The sequence below is a fragment of the Oryza sativa genome, chromosome 7 (genome assembly GCF_034140825.1).
Source record: "Oryza sativa Japonica Group chromosome 7, ASM3414082v1".
In the NCBI taxonomy this organism is placed as follows: Eukaryota; Viridiplantae; Streptophyta; class Magnoliopsida; order Poales; family Poaceae; genus Oryza; species Oryza sativa.
Genome location: NC_089041.1, coordinates 12,457,226 through 12,481,085, shown reverse-complemented (window position 1 = coordinate 12,481,085; position 23,860 = coordinate 12,457,226). Strand labels below are relative to the sequence as shown.

The following is a 23,860-nucleotide window of genomic DNA, read 5'->3' as shown; positions in this document are numbered from 1 at the left end:
AACTTCACCCCCACCACCTATTATAACTCCAAGTCCAACTGTAACCAATTAGGACTAGTATATTCGACACCTATTCTAACACTGACGGGTGGGTCTCACAGGGTGACTCAACAGGTTGGACCTAGTTAAAGTGCCATGTTAGAGAAATTACCCTTCAAAACAGTTGAGAGAGAGAGAAAGTCAAATTGCACTAGTTTTAATAGCTAGGATTAGAGATATCTAATATTTTGTAGTTCAGGGATAAGAATTAGATTTGGCCACTGGTTAAGGGAGGTTAAGTGGACTTATTCCACCACCTCACGGGGTTTAGTGGTGAGTGGGGCGGGCCGTGCGCAGCCTGTTTGGCCACCTATACCACGGACCACGGAGACCACGAAATCACATCATGGCTTCTTCCTACGTTCTATCGCTTCTCCGCCGCCGCCGCCGCCGCTGCACCATCCCCACCCTCCCCCCGCTCCTCCCCCGCCTCCTTTCCTCCTCCTTTTCCCATTGCCCTTCGTCCCTCTCACCGGCGAAGCCCCCTTCCCTCTCCGCCCGCCTCTCGTTCGTGTTCGACCAACTCGATGCCCTCGACCGCTCCCGCTTCTCCGACCACTCCGCCCGCGACGCGGCCCTCCGCCGCATCCAGTCCTGGCGCCGCCCCGCCGCGCTTCCGGACGTGCTGCCGGCGGAGGCGGAGCCGCGACCGGCACCCGAACCTGGCGAGCCGGTGAAGAAGGAACCTGAGGCGGTGGACGTTGCCGGAAAGGAGGAGCTGGAGAGGATGAGCGTGGCGGAGGTGCTAAGGAGGGAAGTGGAGCTCGTGCATCCCTGGCCGGAGTGGATCGAGCTGATGGATCGGCTGGCGCAGCAGAAATACTTCGACCTTGGGGGCACCGGCGGCGCTGACGAGGGCTGCGTCGCCGCCGCCGTGCCAATGGACCTAGCGGAAGTCACTCAAGAGACTGGTTTTGACTTCTCTAGGGACTGGACCACTGTCAAGAATGCCTGTATGAACTTCGGCCGTGACCGTTTCGACATCGTCAAGTAAGTTTGCTCTTCCTTAGCCGCATCTCGTGGAGCTTGCATGCATTGTTTGTTTGTTAGTTGGAAACCACATAGTATCAGATATATATGGATTAAGTCGTGGATTGTTCCACGGAGAAACCTTCAGCACGAACAAAATGGATCTTTCTTTAGAGACAGATGTGAGTTTGCTTGCTGAAATGTCTCTAGTAAGAACATTGACAGTAGAAAGAGGAAACTTATGCTCCCATTCGGTAGACATAAGAATTCTATCAAGTTTTTCATAAGTAGGCACATTCAAATTATTAGCACAAGTATATATCGTTCCAGACATATATAACTCTCTTAGACTTAAACCATCTATAATGACATTAAACAAAAAGGCAAGAAAGTTCTGAAGATGGTATGGCTTTAAAATCACACAAGTGATCACCACCCACATCCATTACCTCCTCCATAATATCATGACATTCCTGTTCAACTAGCATTTCATCCTCTTCCACTTCAACATTAACATGTCAATTTTCTTGCATGTTAACATTTTGTAACCGTAAAAGTTCTGAAGATTTACTATCATGTAGTATAGTCCTAACACAAGTATCATCACCCCCAACATAATTCCCAATTTAGTGACCTTACTAGTTAATTGCTCATCAGAAAATTGCAAAAAAGAATTATGAACTAAGCTATTACCTTTTGAAGATAGAATCTCTAGGTTGCACATCACCTTAAGCTTATCTGCCATCTCAAGAGAATCCTGCTCCGAATCATTTGCCCACTACCTACGGAACCGTCGCTAGCACAAGTGCCGAAGGTTGCTGGCCAGTCTCCACCATCATTGTGTTTTCTAAGTCCATCATACTCATCAGAAACCGTCAGTCCCATATCTGTGTAGGTGCCCCAATTTTAACTCCAGAAGATTTTCCATCATTGGACTTAGATAACTCCTTTCCCTTACCATAATGATTTCTTACCATTCTTTCCATCCAAATCATCCCCCTCTTTCTTTGTGTCATCATTAGGACCATCAAAATTATCCATCTCCATAGGCACCGGTTCATCATCATTCTTAGGCCCAACTTTAAATTGAAGTTCGTATAAGAAATCTCCAATTATCACATCAACAGATTCAGGAATTAAAGAATGATCTAGAACCAGAACTTGCAAATGGGCTGCATCATATCTCTTGGTCAACTTCATATCCACTATCTCGGTGACACCAAGAATGAACCCAACAGCCCATATGATCTAGTATTCCCTTAGCTCCTTTAGTTAATCCACTGTATCCACACCTTTGGAATAGCATATTTTATCTCATTCCCAACATCTCTCTCCTTCATTTCCATCTTAGCTTTCACAAACTTAGTATTCACTTGCCCCCATTCTACCATTCTCTGCAATTCCACCTTAGAAGGAAAGATAGTTCTAAAAGTATTGTTACCATTATCATAAACCTCCCATTTCCATTTACTTGGAATCAACCTATCTAACTCCGATGTCACATTCATCACTGTTAGAACCCCTTTTGTAATATGTATCAAAGCTACATTAGACTCATGCTTCACCTTCTGACCTGCAGGAAGAGGGATATAATAGAATCCCAAGCCATCCACCGCATAACCACACAAAGACGCCATGTGCTTGTTTGCTGATTTAAAAACAGGACACTAGATGTTACATGGTCAGCACTTTCACATATGTTACAGAAAAGCTGAGTTACACACTCCTTAAGGGTATGACCCTTTGTGTAGCAACGGTACCAATATGGGATTTTAGCCTTAACGTCCACATCACCATTAATGTTCTCCCCTGCCATACTTGTCATATGTACCTGAGCCATTGATCCACCATGCGACACAATCGCTTCTGGCATCACTCCCGGCTGTCCTGAACTCGTCACACCTCCTGCATGGACCTCTATCAAACCTGTCTTCTTTCCTGTCTCAATCCCAGTTAGAACCATAGGTGTTGAACCTCCATGCGCCACCACTGTCAAAGACCTCAGTTGGGCCACGACAGCAGCTGCCCCATTACCTATTATGCCCATACCTGGCTAAGCGAACAAGATAGCTGCAGGCAAAGAGCTAGGTGCCCCACCTGCTGCACCTTGCGATCCCATCCCTCCATCCACATTGCCGCCAGCCATGCCCGCCACGCCACTGACCATGCCTCCACCCATGCTTGCCATGCCGCCGGCAATGTTGCCAGCCATGCTGCCTATTCCTGCCATATTGTTGGCCAAGGTAGGCCCTCTGGCCACTCCAAACACTGCTCCATTTGCCGGTCACTCCAGCCAGTGGACGAAGACCACCTGATGCTGTAGCCATCGGTGGGACGACGCCACTAGCTGTTGTAGCCAAACCCTTCGAAGCTACGGCACCAGTCCTAGCCACTCCAGTTGCACTTGCTGCCCCAGCGACTCCAATCGTTGGCGACACCGGCGGCATGTTGCCTGTGAACATCGGAAAGCGCTGACCGTTCTACCGCCTTGCCAATTCCCCTGGAAGTTGCCACCGTATCTCCCACCTCCATGGCGACCGTCGTAGAAGCCACGATCTTTGTTGCCTCTGCCACCATCGATCTACCACGATCGCCGACTCCATATGACCAGCCACCACCGGTTGCATAGCCGTGATTAAAGCCCTGGAAACCACCCCTTCCGCCTGCCGCAAACGAACCTTGACCTCCACCTCTTGCACCACCTCGATAGGTCTCTTCATCAATTCTCTCCATTATTGATGTTGTTTCTCGCGCACAACGTCCGTGTATGGCGATTGTGTGGCGATAACCCTAGGAGCCACAAGTTGAGAAGTCCCCGTTCTAGCGAGTAGGGAAACTAATGCGAGCATGGGCCTAAAGGGTATGTTGGGCTTTGGAGGAGAATGGGCCTGGTTTGCACGTGAAAACAAACCAAATTTTGAAATTTGCATATCCCCCAGAAGACTCGGATACTCACTGACATCATCGGATCGAGCATACCTCACCGCCGGCAAAGACTGAAGTCTCGCCGATGCGGAATACATCACCGGAGAATTATGCTGCATCGAAACTAAGAGTTGACGTACCTTTGGTTGCTTGGCCGAAGCAATGACGTCCCCAATGGTTAGCGACGATGAAACCCTGGGCACTGGCAGCCGACCACGCCAAGGAAGACAAGCCAAGCGATGACTGACCATCAATTCGTTCACTCGCCTTGCCGTCAAACCCATCTTGTGCCCTAAAAGAGAAATATCTTATTCTGCCTGTAGGAGCTTTTCCACCATGAAGCCAGTCTCGTTAGCCTCCCTTATGAACACCGCCGTCGAGTACGAAGACGAGGACCAGACGGATTCTTTATCGCTGTCTGCCCACAGTGGTGAAAAAGGGGATCCATGTAAGTAGTCTTTGGTTTGGTTGGTGTAGCCGGCCATCTCGACGAACCGTGAAAGTTTTTGCCGAGTCCGAGCATCGCGATCTTCCTGTTCCTGTCACGAAGACGACGCTGTCTCAGGCCGTCGACGCCTTCGCTGCCGCTGGCCGCGGCGCCAACGTAAGCCGGCGAACCCTCAACGCCCTCTGCTTACCTCTAGATCGTAGGCATAAGAAAATCTGTACATTGCAATCTGTTGAAACTAACAAGATACTTCCACGAAAGCATAATTCTTGAACGTCTTCACTGAGTCGTCCCTTTTTTTACGTGTGGATAACCCCTCCTACCATGCTCGGTACTAGCAATTCATTCCCTTTGAAATTATCTCCTTGATTTTTCTTATAGTTTGCTTAAAATTCTGGACAGCGTCCTATTCTCAAAACACAGAACAAATATTAAACACTAATTGAGTTCTCCATGTCCCTACACGGATGGGGATCAGGACATCAGGTGCAGTCAACTTTAGAAGTAGCCCCTTCCAAAAGAGATCAAACGGCAAGTCCTTCCTTAGGGACAACATGTCAATCCCACCTGGTCCACTCCAGAGAGCTCTGTCAGGCAGCAAACCCAATGCCACGCAGCCTTAACCAGCATTATCTGATCTCTTGAAGGAGCTCACAATGGCTGCTGCGATGCAGAGACAGTTTCAAGCGCAGGTCAATGAGCTTCATATCAATGAGCACCTTGCTGCCACTGGCAAGTGCTTGTCTGGCCTTAGTGTTGAACCAGTGTTACCGGGACACACGTGTCAGGAAAAAAATTTGCCGCGTCGACGTGTATCTGCGTGTCGACTCGCGTCCGACTCGGGACGACACGCATCTGACGTGGGTTGGCGAGTCCCAAGGTGGGAGAGAGGAGTTGCAGGGGCTCTGCAGCCGCTGTATGGTAGAGAAAACTCTAGTTGTTCTAGTAGGGAAGATGACTTGGTGTAGGAGGTAAAGTAAGAGAAGGGCTGGGAAAGAGAGTCAAGTTGTAGCTTTTTCAGGCTCTGGAAGAGGGATAGCCGCAGGCTAGAGAGAAGAGAGTATCTGTAGGCTGTAGCATATGCACCATCTTTTCTCCTTTTTTGCAATACGTCACTGTTCAGCGGCACAAGATACAAAGCAATTGGATCCTTTGTGCACAAGACTACTGATATTAAAGTTTTAAGTGTTTGACCAACTATGGTGTTGGTATTTGGTATTACTATGTAATATTTTTAATAAAAAAATTATATATGTTAGACGAGTTCCCGGATCCTATTTTCTAGAGTTTGCCGAGTTGGACACCCGAGTCCGAGTAAGATTCCGACTCTCGAGTCTGAGTTCTGGTAACAGTGTGTTGAACGTGGCATCGACGAGCCCCTCAAGGATACGACTCTGAACTGTATGTTGATGACGACTTCACGGCCACTGGCTTCAAGATGCTTGCACCTTGCAGGGCTCGGCTTGAGCGTCAAAATCACGGCTGAGTTTGGTGCTTCGTGGAACTTTGAGGGTGGTGAACAAAGGGGGGAAAAGGTGTGGACAGTGAATCCTAGATGATTTTTGGATGACATAGATGGGCTCCTACTGCTTAAATCGCAGTAAAAGCAAGGACTGCACTTGATCACGAGTTCACAACCCTCTATAACCATTATTATACTTTCCGCTGTATAAATTTCTATGTGGTTGTGTGAAGTACTTGTGATAAACAGACTCCAAAGACTGCTGGAAACGCATGCAAATTATATAAATTTTGTTGTGTATATTCTTGCCTAAAGCACAGGCAAACAGACATACAAATCTTTCCTACTTGAGAATTAGTAAAGACCACTTGAACAGAATTTGGAATTTTGTTTTGAAAATCTAAGAGAAGTTCCATTCCATTTTCTGGAAAAAAGGCAATTAATTTCCTTAAACATGGAAAAATGGTACTGGAATGGCAGCCAATAGATGTAATAACAAATAATCAAATAATATTGTATTAACACCATTATTAATGGTTCCTTAATCTTATCAATCCAGGTCATTGCCTAGGAAGGATCTTCAGGTATTGGTTGGCCATGGGTGCCCTAGCATGGATCCGAAAGTTGTGTTTTCTGCAAAGCTGATAAGAAAACTTGTCCATCTTGATGAGGGGGATGTAAGTTGCTCCTAAACCAAAATTTCATTTCCTATCGTTCAAAAATTACCATATTGCTGCTTTTTTTATTGCTGGTTGAGAAAAAAAATGTTTTGGCCAGTCGATATGGCATGGAAAGTAACAGAAATAGGAAAAACAAACTGGGGAGGATCGATTTTCTCAATTTATCAATATAAATAGAGTCACTGTTGAGTTTTTAGGGACAAGTGTAATTTCTCCCTTGCATAGCTACCTGAAATGTTTTCTCAAGCCGTCCTGTAGTTTTTTGCCTCTTCTTGGCCATGTTTGTGTCCAATATAATTTAATGATTCACCCAGGACAAGATTTGAAGAGGTTGTAAGAAGATGATAATGTTGCTAGCCTCACTATCATCACCTTTGCTACCTGGTAATTTTTCCTAAAGTAAAGACACTAGGTAGCTAGGCGCCAAGAAGAGTTCCACCTAGTTGACCGATTTGCATGCTGGCAATCAGGGAATGGGCACATGCAGGAAGGCAGGGAAGGGAATATCTGGAGGCTGGTGTATGGATGCAATAGAGCTGGAGTTTGGTGTCTGTGAAGTACAGTTATGGAACCAGTGGTGTTCATGCAAAATTAATGGTGTTCATTGGGCGCAAGTTTGTATGTCTGAGGTGTACTCAGTACCAGGAGGTGAAACATACCCATAGGCAGTGATGGCAGATCTGCCAGCTTGAAAGTTGAGATGTGGAGCTAAACATGGTTAGCATGAGCCCACATCGATGAGGACAGTTTGGACATGCTTGCCTGCCACGAAGGCCTTTACTATCTCTGCCTTGTTGCCTCGTTGGTACCACTGACCAAAGTATGACTGGTCTCCAAAGTCCAAATTAGATTCCAGAACACAGATTATCTCTAGCTCCACTAGGACCACGTGTGACATGTTCACACTCCATGTACGACACCATGCACATCTATATAACATCTAAACATATAAAGACATGCATATCTGACTTTAGGTAGCAATTCAACTGAAGTTCATAAGGAAACAAAACTGCTTGTTTTTTGTTGTTTTTCTGGAACAGTAAAAGTATCTTTACTGCATGTTTGTAGTGGGCTGTGGTAATGATCATGGGTAGCATAATCACATTAAGTCCCACTTGATCTCCATTTTTCTTGGCCTTCTTTTCCATTAGCATCAATTATCCATTCTCTCTTTTCTATGCTCAGTTGAATGTGAAGTAAGGGATGGCCAGGTGGTCTGATTCCAGATGAGAACCTACATGGTAGTGGAGACTCATCCTTTCATGTTATGTGATTATGTTGAGGCTCTCAGATTCTTATCCATGCATAGTTTCCCAGTTTGTTAAATAAACTCCCTAACAGATAAGGATACTAAATAATATAGAAATTAATGAAATAGGCGTTACAACTAATCGATAGATAACTATGCCCAGTATGCCTGCTGCCTATCGGTTGGAAGTCCATGAATACACAAATCTTATTTGGCTGCTTTGGAAACAACATTAGTCTTTGGTCTGGAACGTTGGAGAACACATCTTGAAGTCAGCTGCTAGCATTTAGGAGGCATGAGCTGCTATGATGTTTTGTTAGTGTACCTGAACCTCATCCCCCACTCCCCCGACCCTATTCTCTATCTCCCTATTCAAATGTGCATGAATGAACTGTGCAGGAAGGGCAACAGAAAAACCATGTAGCACTGAAGGAGAGGTCGGCCTCACCATATAAATGCAGTCTGGGATATGACCTGTCCAATAACGTCTGCATCCTTGTATGGGCTGTACAAGCTGTGTGCGTTCACTGCTGCAGAGATGACACCAGCAACAAATAATTGTGCAACATATATTGACTTACTAATAAACCATTACCTAAAACAAACTAGACTTCTTAACAAAATAAATATTCATCTAGACCTAACTTGCTCCAGTACAGTAAACTGGTGCTACCTTTCTGTGCTGCTTATCAATGGATTCCAGACCAAATTGTTTTTACCTGAATTGATTGAGTTACTGTTGGTAGGAACACCCCACTTGGTTCTATAAAACACATGGAAATGAAAGGCAGGTATAGTTGACACCACCCTGCTTGCTGTGGAAGTAGCTTGGGCCAATTTCAAATTTTTCTGAGGCATAGCCATATACATTTATATTATAGATAACTAAGATTCTGCCATGTAAAACTGTTGCCAATACTAAATGTCAGGTGTCTTTCTATGCTATGGTGTATTCCCTTGCGGATTTCATTTATACTTGAAATTTATCTTTTAGATAATGACTTGAAATTTATAGTGAGCCAATGTTTCTAGATGTAGAACTGTTTTTCATACTCCTTGTTGGATTATTCAGTTCTCAGTGACTGATTTCATGATTAGCCATCTTTAACTAGCCATGAATTTATGATGGCGTTTTCCATGATATTACAAAATATGCATTAAGACATACTACCTCCGTCCATAAAAAAGTGTGTTTTTAGCTATGAACTTGTACATTACCAATGTCCAGGTACATAGCTAAAAAGGCACTCTTCTAGGGACGGAGGAAGTACAAGTTATGGAGTAGAGGGGCTTGCTGATGTTAGGGTTGAAACACACGCCTCAGTTTTACTGATACAAATTCTTGCAGCCTTATCTTCTCAGGTTCCAAGTAGCTTGTAAAAGCTAAGCTAGACAATTTGTTTAGTTAAATAATCCAATGCTAACCTAAAATCTTTAAATATTAGTGAAGATGGTAACACTAGGAACATGTGACATTCTGAATTTCTTGTTTTCCTCCTACTTTGCAGGTATGCAGTTCTTGTAATTTACGAAATCTATGCTCAAGGGGCTATATTCTTACACGCAAAGAAGATGAAGCTCGAACTCTTGATGTTATGCGTATTTTGTTGTTCTATGGTTTTGATCATGTAAAGGAAACTGTGGAGAACAAGCCACTCCTCAAACTGAAATCTGTGAAGACAGTTGTTCGTAAATTGATACATGACATTGCCAAGCTGAGCGCTGTCCCCATTGATCCCAATCTTCCGCCCCCTATAATCAGAAAGCCACCACCTAAGGTGAAACAACCACCTCCACCACCAAAGAAACGAGTGGGACGTGATGATGTAGAGATGAAGAAAGGAGATTGGCTCTGCCCAAAGTACTTATAGCAACTTCCTCCTGTGATCTGTAGAATCTTATTGAGCTCAGAATTGTGTTCTCATTTTCTGGAATTTGGCTGCAGGTGTGACTTCATGAACTTTGCAAAAAACACTATTTGCTTGCAATGCGATGCTAAACGTCCCAAAAGGCAACTTCTCCCTGGAGAATGGGAGTGTCCTCGGTTAGTTTGATCAACCACAACTTTGTCAAATTATTATCTACTACATCATGCAAGACACACTAGTGACCCCTAATACATTTTAACATATATTTTTCCACACCCTTGTTTTATTACCTGTGAATTGAAACAAGTCTTTACTTGTTTGACCATCGTCTTTTTCTTTTTGAGAACCCCCATTTCTATTATCAGAAATGGCAACAAAACCGGTGTTCAAACAGTAACTTCCTAGAGACGATCATCTTCCATGGCATTTGCAAACTGAGATGCCATCCATCTCATTTGCAGGTCTAAGCTAGGTTTTACTGCTCATGGTTGCCAACAAAACAAATCTTCTGCAAAAGGCAACCAGAAGCCAAAGATATACTACCACACTATCTCATCCTCCATCCTGGTTGTTTCACCGTCCTCAATCTTCATCCTTCAAGTCTTCCAGTCCTAAAGCTGCCAACCATGCTGAGCATCATATACCTCCTTTGCCACCTGCTTGAGTAGAGTTACTCCCTCCTGCAGTTTTCCTTCCTTTCCCTCCAACCCTTGCAAAATGGGCCAAGTAGAAATCCAATGACAAACATAGAAGATACACCCACATGGTCTTTGGGTAGTGTATTCCTGAAACAAGTTCTATTCCTAGTTTTCCAGGTGGCCCAAATAACTGTAGCTATCCTACCACCACCATGTTCTGTGTTTCTGCATCAAACTTCTTAAGCCAAGGGCCAAAAAGATTATTCATATTATCTATGGGACCAATATCAAAGGCATATTAAGTCAGGCTAGAGAATAGTGTATAAACAAGTGATCAATTGTGTTAATTTGCTACAAAAACTGACATTTATTGTCCGCTTTCCTCCAGCCTCTTTTGTATAAGTTATCCTTGGTCAGAATACTGCTTGTGAGGCAGAACAGAGTTATTTTTTTAACTTTCAACAGCATTTTATATTTCCACGTTTTCTTGAAGGGAAAAGCTATTTTTCAGACCTCTGTAGAAGGATCTGACAGTGAAATTGCCATCCTTTCATCTTATTTTTCTTTCTCACTGTTAGAAGAATTGACTGGCATTCATTATTTATCTTATGAAGCTATCAACCGGTACCCTAACAAAGTTGTTCTGAATTTAAAATAAACCCAGTCAGTAGAAAGAGTTTTTGCCATTGTGTTGTTTCTGGTAAAGGTGATATCGTGACCATCTTTTTCATTACATAACCGTGGTTAAAATATTTCTGTATTGTCATTATTCTGAAGAAACATTCTGGTAATCATGGAAGGAAAAATGATGGAATTTATATGTTTCAACGGTAGATGTGCATGGTATTATCCACATAAGCTAATGTGTCCTTCAAATTTCAGGTGCAACTTTTTGAACTACAGGCGGAATATGTCGTGCTTCCATTGTGAACACAACCGTCCACCAGATGAATACACCAACAGCCAAATGGAAGCTAATCAATCTGTTCCACGAAAGCGATTGGAAAGACCTGCTCACAAATCTGAAGTTTGTAATGCATGGAACTTTGATTTTGATGACAATGAATCAGATGGTGCTGATGTTGCAGCATTTGAGTTTGCTGATTCATCAAAGGCCAGGAATAGCTTGTCTGTGGACAACACGTCTTCTAGAGGTGGTTCTAAGTTCTCTGAGGACAACGAATTTGGAATTAATGAAACATGGAGAGAGGGAACAGAGAGAAGGTTTTCAGAAAGAGAAAGAGTTGGTTTTGATGACTTTGATGACGAAGAGGATGATATTGATAGTTACGAGCTTGATTTATCAAAGGGTGGTCAGACAGATGGAATGTCAAGGATGAGTTATTTGGACTTTGAAGATGCTTGTGACTCGGCAGACCTAAATGGGCGTGCTAAAATTAGGAACTCTAAGCACGGTGAAGAGGAGGATATAATAGGGTCTCCTGAGGATGAGGAATTTGATCACCCTTCCCTGAGATCTAGTCATCTTGCTGCTTCTTGGAGGAAACCTGTAAGCTGCAATGGTTCCAACAACCACAGAAGGGAATCTTTTGGCTCGGAGAGTGATGATGGGATTATTTCTGATTTGGATGGGGATATTAATGAAGGATTGAAATGTAAAGGAGGCCATAACAAGCATTATCCTAGAAGAGTTGTTGTTAGGCATAATGAACTTGATGATGTACCATTTTCAGATATGGATTGTGACATAGGTGGCTGTGTTCAGTCAGATAGGAGGAACAGGTTCTCAACAAAGTTCAGTGATGAATTCCATGCCAGGGCCTCCAACTCAAATAGGAAGAAAATGAATGAACGATTCAAGAGTTCTGATATGCGTGATGGTCACCCGCCCTTTGATAGGACTCGTACAAGAGGTACTACTGAACTACATGATGGCTCAAGAGATCTACAGAGTAACGCAAGAAGAAATTGGGTTAAAAGTGGTGGATTTGATGATAACAACAGGCCGCTCAGGCGTTTGAACAGAAGATAGGGGAATCCAGTTACTGTGCAGTCCTTCCAACTAGCTGTCGTATTAGTGTTCTCCGATGTAAGGTGCAGCTTTTTTAATTGGAAACATAGAGCTATGAGATTGCATGCAGATCTGCGGTTGATCTCAATCCAAAGATCCACATGCTAAATTTCCTGCATGCAATACGGGATTGATGCTATTGAATCCCAAGGTCCGGCTAAAATGTGTGCCTAGAATATATTTCTAGCCTTTTCTCCCCGACTAAGCATTTCTGGTCTTGAGACAAAGATGTTTAAGCATTCCCAGTAAAATAAATGTGTAAGTATTCATCATGGTTAGGGTCGTATGAAAAGAACTGTTCTCGATTTTATACGAATTTCTGTTCCATCGTATTTTCAAGGAGAGGGAAGTATGAGTAAGAGCTTATTCACATGATCACGTCATATGCTTCAATGTGATGTGTTGCTTCTTGTAATAAGTCTGCAATGGTGATGTGGCGACTAATGTGGAAAAAATGGGTGATTTTAGAAGTGAAAACGAGAAGAGTATTTTTACGCTCGCTCAACCCGAGACTCATGGAAAGGATATGGGAGAGAAAAATGGGATACCTGGTAGTATCAGAGTTTGAATCTGAATCCGCAAAGCATATTGGAGAGTAAAAAGAGATACACGGTAATATTCGAGTTTGAATCATAACTCCAAAAAATATAGATTAGAATATGAGAAGAGTTGAGTTTGAATCCAAATCCCCCAAAAAAAATATTAGGATATACGAAGAGTTATATACTCGTGTATATTCTATATTATCAAACACTAGAAAAAAATGCATATGCGTTGCAATGGGTGAATGCTATTTTTTTAATCTTATTATTGTTATATGGTTTAGCTAAGATGAAATTCACTGTGAGAATTCGCTTGAATATTTTTTTAAAAAAATCATGAGATGCAATAAGGAGTTCGACTTTTATCTCAAGTTTAGCATGTAAGTTTTTTTAAAGAAATTTCTCATACGACTTCTTTTGTATTTTTAAAAGCAAACGTACTTAAAATCCGGCTCATACACGGATCTGTATTTCCAAAAGGGAATGAACTTAAAAACCGACTCAAATACGGATGACGTATCAAAATACCGGCAAAAACATTTTCAATTTTTATATAGTAGAGATATATGAAATCTATTTTAAATCTACCTACAAATATAATGAAAAATTGGTTAATCACTATTTTATCAGCTCACAAGTAATATTACAGTTTATTTGGCTTGATATATCTTTTCTAACACTCTAGTTGTCTTCCTAGATTTAGTACCTATGAGTTACAAATACAAATAGATTGTACTATGAGAAAAAAAAAAGAGAGAATGTGGGATAATTGATACGTTATCCAAGCCATCCAAACTCGATGCATCGAATTTAAAGTGATGAGGACATCAACACCATCGATACTATCGAGGAAAGATCCTCAATAGCGAGGAGTCGTGAGACCCCCCTTCTCGTGAGTTCGGCCGGGGGCAGAGGCTCGTCTCTTGGAAATCACTCGCTCGTCCCTAAGACTACCGACAAGCTTGCACATAGTCGGATTATACAGGTTCGGGCCGCTATGGAGCGTAACACCCTACTCCTGTGTTTGGGATTATGGATGAGTTTTACAAAGGTTTTCTTCACTCCAGAGAGCGCACTCGCTTTCTTTCTTCTGGAGTTCAGGTTTTCTGGGCGTCGTCCCCCCGTTTCAGTGGGCCGGGTCCTCCTTTTATAGCTCAAGGGGATACCACATGCGCCGCCTCTACCTACCCTCCATAGGAGGGGGATCCCACTCCACTTTTACTGGGCTTCAACCCGTGCCTTCTCCCGGAAGCTAAGCAACAACCGGTTCTCGAGTGGAACCCAGCGCCGCCCCCCGCCTGACACGGGGGACAGCCCTGTCATTTCCTCATAAATGAGCGATGACTTGCGACAGCCCTTCCTCGTGTGACGCTCGGATGTGACGGGTCATACCCACCCCCACTCCGCCGGGTACAGAGGCGACGTGAGGACATGATTGCCCTATCCATTGGATGTGACGGTAACAGGCCGGTCACAGACCGGTCACATCCGATGGACAGGAGTCAGCTAGGCGCGCCGCACGTCTGCCCTTACCACATTTAATGCGGTGAGGGACAGTTGGGGCGTCGCACATTTATGGATGTTTAGCCTGAGCTACCCTCTCTCTCTCTCCCTCCGCCGCGTGGCAGCCGGGGGAGGGCCTCGGGGCGAAGCTGCGGGAGAGCCCGAGGGGGTGACGCCATGCCCCGCGCCCCCCCCCCCCCCCCCCGCCGCTTTCACGACTCGCGTGACGCGTGAGTGGGGCCAACTTGCAGAGTCACGTGGCCGGAGGGAAAGTAACTCCCCTCTACTTCACATACCCCCGGGCCCATATCTCCGACAGTAGCCCCCGGCGCTATATCAGATATCGATTTCCTGAGATCGGTCTGACATGGTGCCTCATGACTTCTCGAGCTGGGGTTGTGGGCCCGGCAGGGAAATCAAAGGGATATCGCCGCGTGGCCAGGTTGGCGTGCCAACCATAACAGCGGTTTGACCAGCACTGACCGCGATCATGAAGAAGATGCTTGAGGCGCGATAACCGGGGGGGGGGGGGGTCAGTCTCCTGCGGCGGTAGTGGCGACGGTTTTCTCAACTTGCGCTCATGGCCGTTGCGCACTCCACCTCGAGTGTGCCACTGACAGGCGCACTAAAGGCGGGAAGCAGATACAACGGGCGACGTGATGAGTGGGCGCGGAAAACGAAGAGACATATGCGGGCGCGAGGATCATGGGGGCAATTATGGGGGCGTGACACGAGGAGGTGAGCACGGATGAGGCGAGGATAAAAGGGGGCGGAGGCGGAGACTCTGCCTCCTTCCTTTCGCCAACTGCCCACTCGTCCTTTCGCTTCTCGAACCCTAACATTCTCGCCACTTCACACTGTCTCGCGCGCCACGCTCTCCGCCACTTCTCCGCCGGTCGCCATGGCTCAAGACACCGGCGATGCAGTGCTCCTTTCCTCCCGCATCACAGCAGACAAGCACCTTAGCCTTCCCCGCAAGATCATGCCGGACGGTGCCATCGTGCGGGCGGGAGAGTCGCGGCCACGGCCGCGATATCCGGAGCGATCCGTGCACCTCTTGTCCTTCGCCATGGCGGGCTTGATTCTGCCGTTCTCCAGATTCTTCCATGAGGTTCTGGATTTCTACGAAATTCATGCCTTGCATCTCGCACCCAATGCCGTGATGATGCTGGCCATCTTCGCGCATTTGTGCGAGATGTTCATTGGGGTACGACCGACGATGCGGTTGTTCCAGGCCTTCTTCATCCCGCAGCTGCTGCAAGGCGCGGTGGTGGGGGGATGCTACTTCCAGCCCCGGCCAGGCACAGCGGGTCAGTACATCGAGAGCCATCTCCGCAAGAAATGGGAGGACTGGAAGAAGGACTGGTTCTACACCGCGTTACCGGACCATCCACGACTTCGAGTTCCTACTGGCCCTCCTGAAAGGTCTGCTGCATGGCTGGCGGCTTCGGAGCTGGGCGAGGAATACGACGCGGTGTGGGACTGCCTCAAGGGCCTGCGGAGCCTGGGCCTCACGGGGGCGATGGTCTTTGGCGATTACTTCCGCCGCCGCATCGCACCTCTCCAGGAACGATCCCGTGGAGCGTGGGAATACACTGGTCCCAACGACCCCATGCGGACGCATGTGGGCGAGCGCTGGGACTGGGGTGAGGAGGACGCGAAGAGGGTGACTCGGCAGGTGCTGGGCCTAGACTCCGCCGAGCCAACACTAATCCCAGATGGGATTCTTCCCTTCTGCTGCGACCGTGACCGGGAGAGCATCCTGGCCGTGATGTCAGCCGTCGGCGCCGGCAGGAGCCGGTCCAGCCGAGGCGGCGCCAGCGGTAGCGCCGTCGGCGCGGGTGGTGGTGGTGCGACCGCGGGTGGGAGCCGGGCCGGCGGTCCATGCGGCGGTGGTTCAAGGGCGCCCGGACCGAGCCGCGGACCCGGAGACGATTCCGCCGGTGACCCAAAGGGGAAGCGGAAGGTGGCCTATTCCCGGTCGCCCTCTCCCCCACGTGGAGGAGGTGCCGAGCGCGCGACGGATCGTTCGCCAGCGGGCCACAAGCGACCTGCCGGGCCCGAGGCTGGACGGAAAAAGAAGCGGCTCCGGAAGATAGGGCAAACGGAGCCATGCCAGGGGAGCTTCATCGAGCCCCCGAAGTGGACCTTCAACCGCCCTCCCCGCAGGTACGATTGTTGGACGGAATAGGTTCATCCACCGGGGTCCATTCTGCGATGAAATCAGCCAGGACTTCTTGACTTTTGATCGCGTGCCGCGGTTCGAAGTGCAGATCGAACTCAGCCAGCTCGATGGCCCATTTTACCACCCGTCCAGTACCCTCTCGGTTGTGCAAAATTTGGCCAAGAGGGTATTACGTCACCATGGAAACCCGATGCGCTTGGAAGTAGTAACACAACTTCCTTGAGGCCATCAAAACGGCATAAAGCATTTTCTTGGCCTGCGGATACCGGGTTTTCGCATCTCGAAGTGCCTCGCTGACAAAGTAGACGGGCCGCTGCACCTTTCGGCGGGGCAGGTTCGTGTTGTCAGGGGCAGATGATCCGGGGCACGCCTGTTCGGAGGTCCCGGGGGGATCCCGGACTGCCTCGGGATCATAAGGTTCAGGGCCACCTGCCAAAGCCTCCCCTCCTCCCTTGGGGGCCTCGGGGTCCTCCCGGGGGCTGGAAGCTTTGGGCGCTAGGCCTTCGGGGGACGAGGGGCCATCGCAAGCCGGAGGGGCCTCCTGTTTGCCTTCCTCACGCTCAACTACTAGGGTGATATGACCATGGCTACTACGGATACATCCGTTGCTCACATCATGGATAAACAACAAGATATCAAGTTCGAGTCCTCCAAGTGCCAAAATCCAATTCGGCCACCTGCTACACTGCTGACTTCAAACGGCCGCCGAAGCTCCATACGACCTCCGTTTTTGGCCCGTGAGTACTTGATGGAAAGCTCTCGGAGTCCTCTTTCCAATGCATCAAGCCTCGTTGCCAAATTCCATCTCAGTCGGCAGCAACTGAAGAAACAAGGTGCTGCGACACCTGTAATGGGCCTATGGGCTTGTAACTTCATTTGGGACCCCGGCCCAGGTGGGGCCCATGTGGGGTGCGCCCCAAGCTGGTGGAGCACGACCCTAGGCACCCCTAGGTCGTCCTCCCACCCCTATATATAGCTAGTTACCCCTTCAGGGTTTCTCGGGTTTTGTTAGATTAAAGTTTAGCCATTGCTACTTGCTTGCAGCGCGCGTGTCGGCTAGACCGTCCGTCTGCTTGTTCTTCGGAACCCCAACTTATCATTTGTATTAAATTCCTATTTGCAATATCAGATTGCTTTTATCTTGTTCTTGCTTGTTTCTTCGATTTGCTTGCAGGAATAGGGTTGATCTGCACCGGCAAGATCAGCAACCCACGGAGAGGTGTATCGATCGCTAAGGCGCAACACAACGTCTCGTACGGTTGTAGTCGGATCGTCAACGTTTCTCCCAAATCGTAGTTATCACAACTCACCGAAAGATCGGGCCAACAACAGCCTTGAGTGTCGAGAGGAACTCAGGGTTCATCAGGTGGTATCAGAGCTTTCGTTGCTCGGTGAGTTTTTATCTTCCTATAACCAGAAAATAGCCATACAAAAAAAATTCGTATCATTTACCTAGCCATATTGTGCCATTGCATTGTTCTTTTCAGTTTTTGCTTTGTTGAATTTTGTGTTGCATCGTCACATCGTGTTGCTGGTCTTAGCGTCTAGTTCGTTTAGAGTTTCGAGTTCTGGTCACGTTTTGTACCACAGTCGTCGCTGCCACCGTGTCTCTGTTGTTGTCGGGACCTACGAAAACGGAATCGGCTCGCTGCCACGGTTCTATTTTTGTAGTTTTCAGAAGTTTCTGTCGGTTAGTTTTGGAGTTCTTGAGTTGCATCTAGAGTTTGCCGATACTTGTGTGTGTTTGTTTTGGCCGTGCCTGTGTCGTGCACGAGAGGAGGAAGGTGAATTACCATATCTGATTTTGGAAGTAGTCAAGTTTGTTTTGGAAAGATATAGTAGATTGGATTGGTTAAAAATCAGTTTCCTTTTTATCCCATACACCAAATTAGGCTGCCATCCACTCCACCTCCTGGCCGAGTCCCACTCGCCCCTTTGGCCGAGTCCGACTCCCTCCCTCTCTTCCACCGTTCCGAGTTGTGTCAAACACCTTGGCGAATTTTTGTTTGGTGTCGGTTTCGAGATCTGTTTGGAAAAACGGAACCGGCATAAATTCAGCATTCCATTTTTTGTATAATTTTAATTTTGGGTTTAGACTTTTACATTTGAGTCCCTATAAATTTTATATTTATGTTTGAGTCCCTGTAATCTTACATTAAGGTCCTTAAGTCAGTTTTTGTTAAAAAAAAATAAGAAAAAAAGTGAGAAAAAAAAGGGCAGAAAGGTGCAAAAAAAAAAGAAAAAAAAGCCGCACCAAAAAAAAATCAGAAAAGAAAAGGAAAAAAAAAAGAAAAGAAGAAAGAAGAAAGAAAGAAAAGAGAAAATATTGTTTTGTTTGAGCTGAACTTCATACATCAGAGTGTGCTTGAGTTGTTTCTGGTGCTATTTTGTGGTACCGTTTGTGTCTAGGCTCGCGTCTCTAGTACGTTCTAGCCTAGGACCAGCACGGTACTTGACTTTGAACAATTATTCAACTTTGCATTATCTGATTTGAGCATTTGCTATTCCTTTGCTACATATTTAAGCCTACCCAGAGCTCCACATATTTGATTACAGCTGTACCGCAAGTGTTTGCCAAGGCATCGATACATCCAACCTTCATTGGGGTGCTTGGTTGAGTCGGTGTATGTCACCATTCCACTTGCATTGGTAAGATCTTGTAAGAGCTTGGTTAAAAGCTTGAGTGTGTGCGATTTTTGAGCTGCCACTACCTAGTAGTTAATAGGAACGCGCATATTTTTGTGTATGTTTCTTGTTTTCTACTAACAATGGCAGGGATACGCAAGATAATTGGGGATAGCTGTGCTCAACATCGACATCTTCGTCGAGACATGAGGAGGGATCAACATGACCATTATGAGGTAAGTGATGATGTTCTAGGTAAGATCAAATCTGCACTGCCTTATTTCGAGGGAAACTATGATCCTCGTGCTTATATTAATTGGGAGCTAGCGGTTGATAGTGAATTTCAAAAGCATGTCTTGTCGGAGAAACAAAAGGTTATGTGTGCCTCTAGTGTTTTAATTAAACATGCTTCTAATGATTGGAAACATCTTTGTAGGCATAACAAAATACCACAATCTTGGAAAGACCTGAAACTATATTTCAGATATGTTTATGTTCCCATGTATTATGCTGACATTTTGTTCAACAAACTGCAATGTTTAAAACAAGATACCAGAACTGTTACTTCATACTATCATGATATGCAAGCTTGTTTATTACGTTGTGGTTTAGATGAATGCGAAGAAGCTAAAGAATTGAGGTTTTTATGTGGGCTTAACAAAGAAATTCAGGACATGCTTGATTGTCAAAGATATACATCTCTTTCTCATTTGTTACAACTTGCTTGCAATGCTGAAAGTAAAATAGAGGAGGATATGAAAAAGAAACACGCTATGTCTTTGCCTCCAATTACTAACTATTTGCAGGAAGTGCGTAATCACGAAAAGGAGGAGAGAGACATGAAAGAGCCACCAATTCCATTGTTCACACCCAAGTTCGAGACACCTCCATCATCTAAAGAGGACATCCAAGGTAAAGTAAATGATACTGAAATTAATCAAGGTGAGTGCATTGTTAACGAAGTAAATTTGTCCACTTTTCATGCAAAAGTAGAGCAACCGTTAGTGGAACCAAATGCTGGAATTCCTTTGTCACAAGTTGATTTACTCGCTGTTCCTTGTGATAAAGAAGAGTTGTGTGATAATGCTTCACTTATATCCATGCCACAACTAGTGAATGAACATGCTATTCCTAGTGTTTCTTTGTGTGCTGATTTTAAGCATGCTGTTCACATTGCTAATGAAGTTGAGGAACGTAAATTGCTATCTTCTTTAAATACTTTGGGCTATGTTCAGTTTAATGATTTTTGTGAGCTCGATAATTTGAAGGAGAAATTATTTTCTAAGTCTGATTTGCCATGTCCAACTAATGCTATTTTTCATATCTTTGGCAAATATAATGATAGAGGAATATATTTGGTGCATAGAGTTTTCATTTGTTCGGATTTAGAGAAACATGTTATTGCTAATCACACTACTTCGAGTTTCTCTAGTTTTGATTGGATGAAACAGGTTATTTTGAATGGACTATATAAAGAACACCATATGGAAAAACCGAGGACGGTTTTCCGTGAAGAAGGGGAGGATGATATGACCATGGCTACTACGGATACATCCGTTGCTCACATCATGGATGAACAACAAGATATCAAGTTCGAGTCCTCCAAGTGCCAAAATCCAATTCGGCCACCTGCTACACTGCTGACTTCAAACGGCCGCCGAAGCTCCATACGACCTCCGTTTTTGGCCCGTGAGTACTTGATGGAAAGCTCTCGGAGTCCTCTTTCCAATGCATCAAGCCTCGTTGCCAAATTCCATCTCAGTCGGCAGCAACTGAAGAAACAAGGTGCTGCGACACCTGTAATGGGCCTATGGGCTTGTAACTTCATTTGGGACCCCGGCCCAGGTGGGGCCCATGTGGGGTGCGCCCCAACTGGTGGAGCACGACCCTAGGCACCCCTAGGTCGTCCTCCCACCCCTATATATAGCTAGTTACCCCTTCAGGGTTTCTCGGGTTTTGTTAGATTAAAGTTTAGCCATTGCTACTTGCTTGCAGCGCGCGTGTCGGCTAGACCGTCCGTCTGCTTGTTCTTCGGAACCCCAACTTATCATTTGTATTAAATTCCTATTTGCAATATCAGATTACTTTTATCTTGTTCTTGCTTGTTTCTTCGATTTGCTTACAGGAATAGGGTTGATCTGCACCGGCAAGATCAACAACCCACGGAGAGGTGTATCGATCGCTAAGGCGCAACACAACGTCTCGTACGGTTGTAGTCGGATCGTCAACGTTTCTCCCAAATCGTAGTTATCACAACTCACCGAAAGATCGGGCCAACAACAGCCTTGAGTGTCGAGAGGAACTCAGGGTTCATGACTATAATTATTCAACTTTGCATTATCTGATTTGAGCATTTGCTATTCCTTTGCTACATATTTAAGCCTACCCAGAGCTCCACAGATTTGATTGCAGCCGTACAGCAAGTGTTTGCCGAGGCATCGATATATCCAACCTCTATTGGGGTGCTTGGTTGAGTCGGTGTACATCACCATTCCACTTGCATTGGTAAGATCTTGTAAGAGCTTGGTTAAAAGCTTGAGTGTGTGTGACATTTGAGCTGCCAGTACCTAGTAGTTGATAGGAGCGTGTATATTCTTGTGTATGTTTCTTGTTTGCTGCTAACCATGGCAGGATTGCGCAAGGGGAAACAAGATGGTCATGCTCAACGTCAACATCTACACCTTCGACGAGATATGACGACTTCTTCACGTGATGCATATGAGGTACATGACTATAATTTTGCACAAGTTGCATGTAAGTTACCAGTCTATGATGGAAAGTATGATTCCGCTGCATACATTAATTGGGAGCTAGCAGTAGAAAAACAATTTGATGAGTATGATTTTTCTAATGCTCAAATGATTAAGGCTGCTAGTAATAAGTGTACCGGTTCTGCATCTTTTTGGTGGCATACTGTGGGGAATAAGCTTGAAACTTGGGATGAATGCAAAATACTGATGAGAAAAAGATTTGTGTTTTCATACTATAGATGTGCTCTCCTTGAGAAATGGGAACATCTAAAACAAGGTGACAAAACTGTTAGGGAGTACTTTCATGATTTTAAAATTTGTATCACTTATAGTGGTTTACAAGAATCTAATGAGAACACAATGACTAGATTTTTCAGAGGGCTTAATTTCAATATTCAGGCTGGGCTTGTTAATGTGACATATAATCATATAGGCCAATTGTTCATGCTTGCTTGCATTGTTGAGCGCAAAATTTTGGAGAATCCAACGGAGCAACAAGATATGCTTGTGCCTCCTATCACTGATGTTTTGCAGGAAGTTCAGAAAAGTCTCCAAAATGAGAAGAACGATATGTTTGAGATGTCACTTCCATCACTCGCGAATGAGGAGAAGGCTGATGCAGCTACATTATCTGAAGAAAGTTCGCAAGGTAAATTAAATGGTGCTGAGAGAAATGAAGGTGAGTATTCTCAAGGTGAGCTACACTTGTCCACTTTTCATGCTATAGTAGAGCAACCATTAGTGGAATCAATTACTGAGTTGCCTTTGTCACAAGTTGATTTACTTGCTGTTTCTTGTGATAAAGAAGAGTTGTGTGATAATGTTTCACTTATATCCATGCCACAACTAGTGAATGAACATGTTAGTTCTACTATTTCTTTGTGTGCTGATTCTAAGCATGTTGTTCACATTGCTAATGAAGTAGAGGAACGCGAATTGCTATCTTCTTTAAATACTTTGGGCTATGTTCAGTTTGATGATTTTTGTGAGCTCGATAATTTGAAGGAGAAATTATTTGCTAAATCTGATTTGCCATGTCCAACTAATGCTATTTTTCATATCTTTGGCGAATATAATGATAGAGGAATATTTTTGGTGCATAGAGTTTACATTTGTTCAGATTTAGAACATCTTGTAGTTCTGGATAAAATATGCAAGCTAGAGAGACATGTTACTGCTAATCATATTGTCTCGAGTTTGTCTTGTTTTGATTGCAAGAAACAGGTTGTGTTCAGTGGACTGCGCGAAGAGCACCATATGGAAAAACCGAGGACGGTTTTCTGTGAAGAAGGGGAGGATGATGTGACCATGGCTACTATGGATACGACCATTGCTCACATCATGAATCAACAAGAAGACATCAAGATCAAGTCCTCCATGTGCTGCAATCTGATTCGGCCACGTGTTACATTGCTGACTTCAAACGGCCGCCAAATCTACATACGTGCTCCGTTTTGGGCCCGTGAGTACTTGATGGAAAGCTCTCGAAGTCCTCCTTCCAACGGATCCAGCCTCATCTCGGAAATCTATCTCGTTTGGCCGCAATCACAAAAGCAAGGTGCTGCGTCTCCTGTATTGGGCCAATGGGCTTGTAACTTTGTTTGGGACCCTGGCCCATGTGGGGCCCATGTGGGGTGCGCCCCAATCTGGTGGAGCACGACCCTTGGACCCTCTTGGTCGTCCTCCCACCTCTATAAATAGTTAGGTACCCCTTCAGGGTTTCCGGGGTTTTGTTAGATTAAAGTTTAGCCATTGCTACTTGCTTGCAGCGCGCGTGTCGGTTAGACCGTCCGTCTGCTTGTTCTTCGGAACCCCAACTTATCATTTGTATTAAATTCCTATTTGCAATATCAGATTGCTTTTATCTTGTTCTTGCTTGTTTCTTCGATTTGCTTGCAGGAATAGGGTTGATCTGCACCGGCAAGATCAACAACCCACGGAGAGG

At 45.3% G+C, this 23,860-nt stretch overlaps 1 protein-coding gene across 1 annotated transcript; it reads left to right on the top strand.

Annotated features, from left to right (window-relative positions):
- The first annotated feature begins 380 nt into the window (after positions 1–380).
- LOC4342984 (uncharacterized) lies at positions 381–12,588 on the top strand. Its single transcript, XM_015792265.3, has 5 exons — positions 381–1,029; positions 6,403–6,520; positions 9,281–9,633; positions 9,718–9,816; positions 11,161–12,588. The coding sequence occupies exons 1-5, from the start codon at positions 386–388 to the stop codon at positions 12,269–12,271; spliced, it is 2,325 nt and encodes a 774-aa protein (XP_015647751.2). The 5' UTR covers positions 381–385; the 3' UTR covers positions 12,272–12,588.
- Positions 12,589–23,860: the final 11,272 nt, after the last annotated feature.

Bases quoted from the DNA above. Each gene is read 5' to 3' on its own strand.
- LOC4342984 (XM_015792265.3), top strand. From the start codon at position 386: ATGGCTTCTTCCTACGTTCTATCGCTTCTCCGCCGCCGCCGCCGCCGC. The intron at 6,521-9,280 runs GTAAGTTGCTCC...CCTACTTTGCAG, and splicing joins TCCATCTTGATGAGGGGGAT to GTATGCAGTTCTTGTAATTT. The intron at 9,817-11,160 runs GTTAGTTTGATC...TTCAAATTTCAG, and splicing joins GGAGAATGGGAGTGTCCTCG to GTGCAACTTTTTGAACTACA.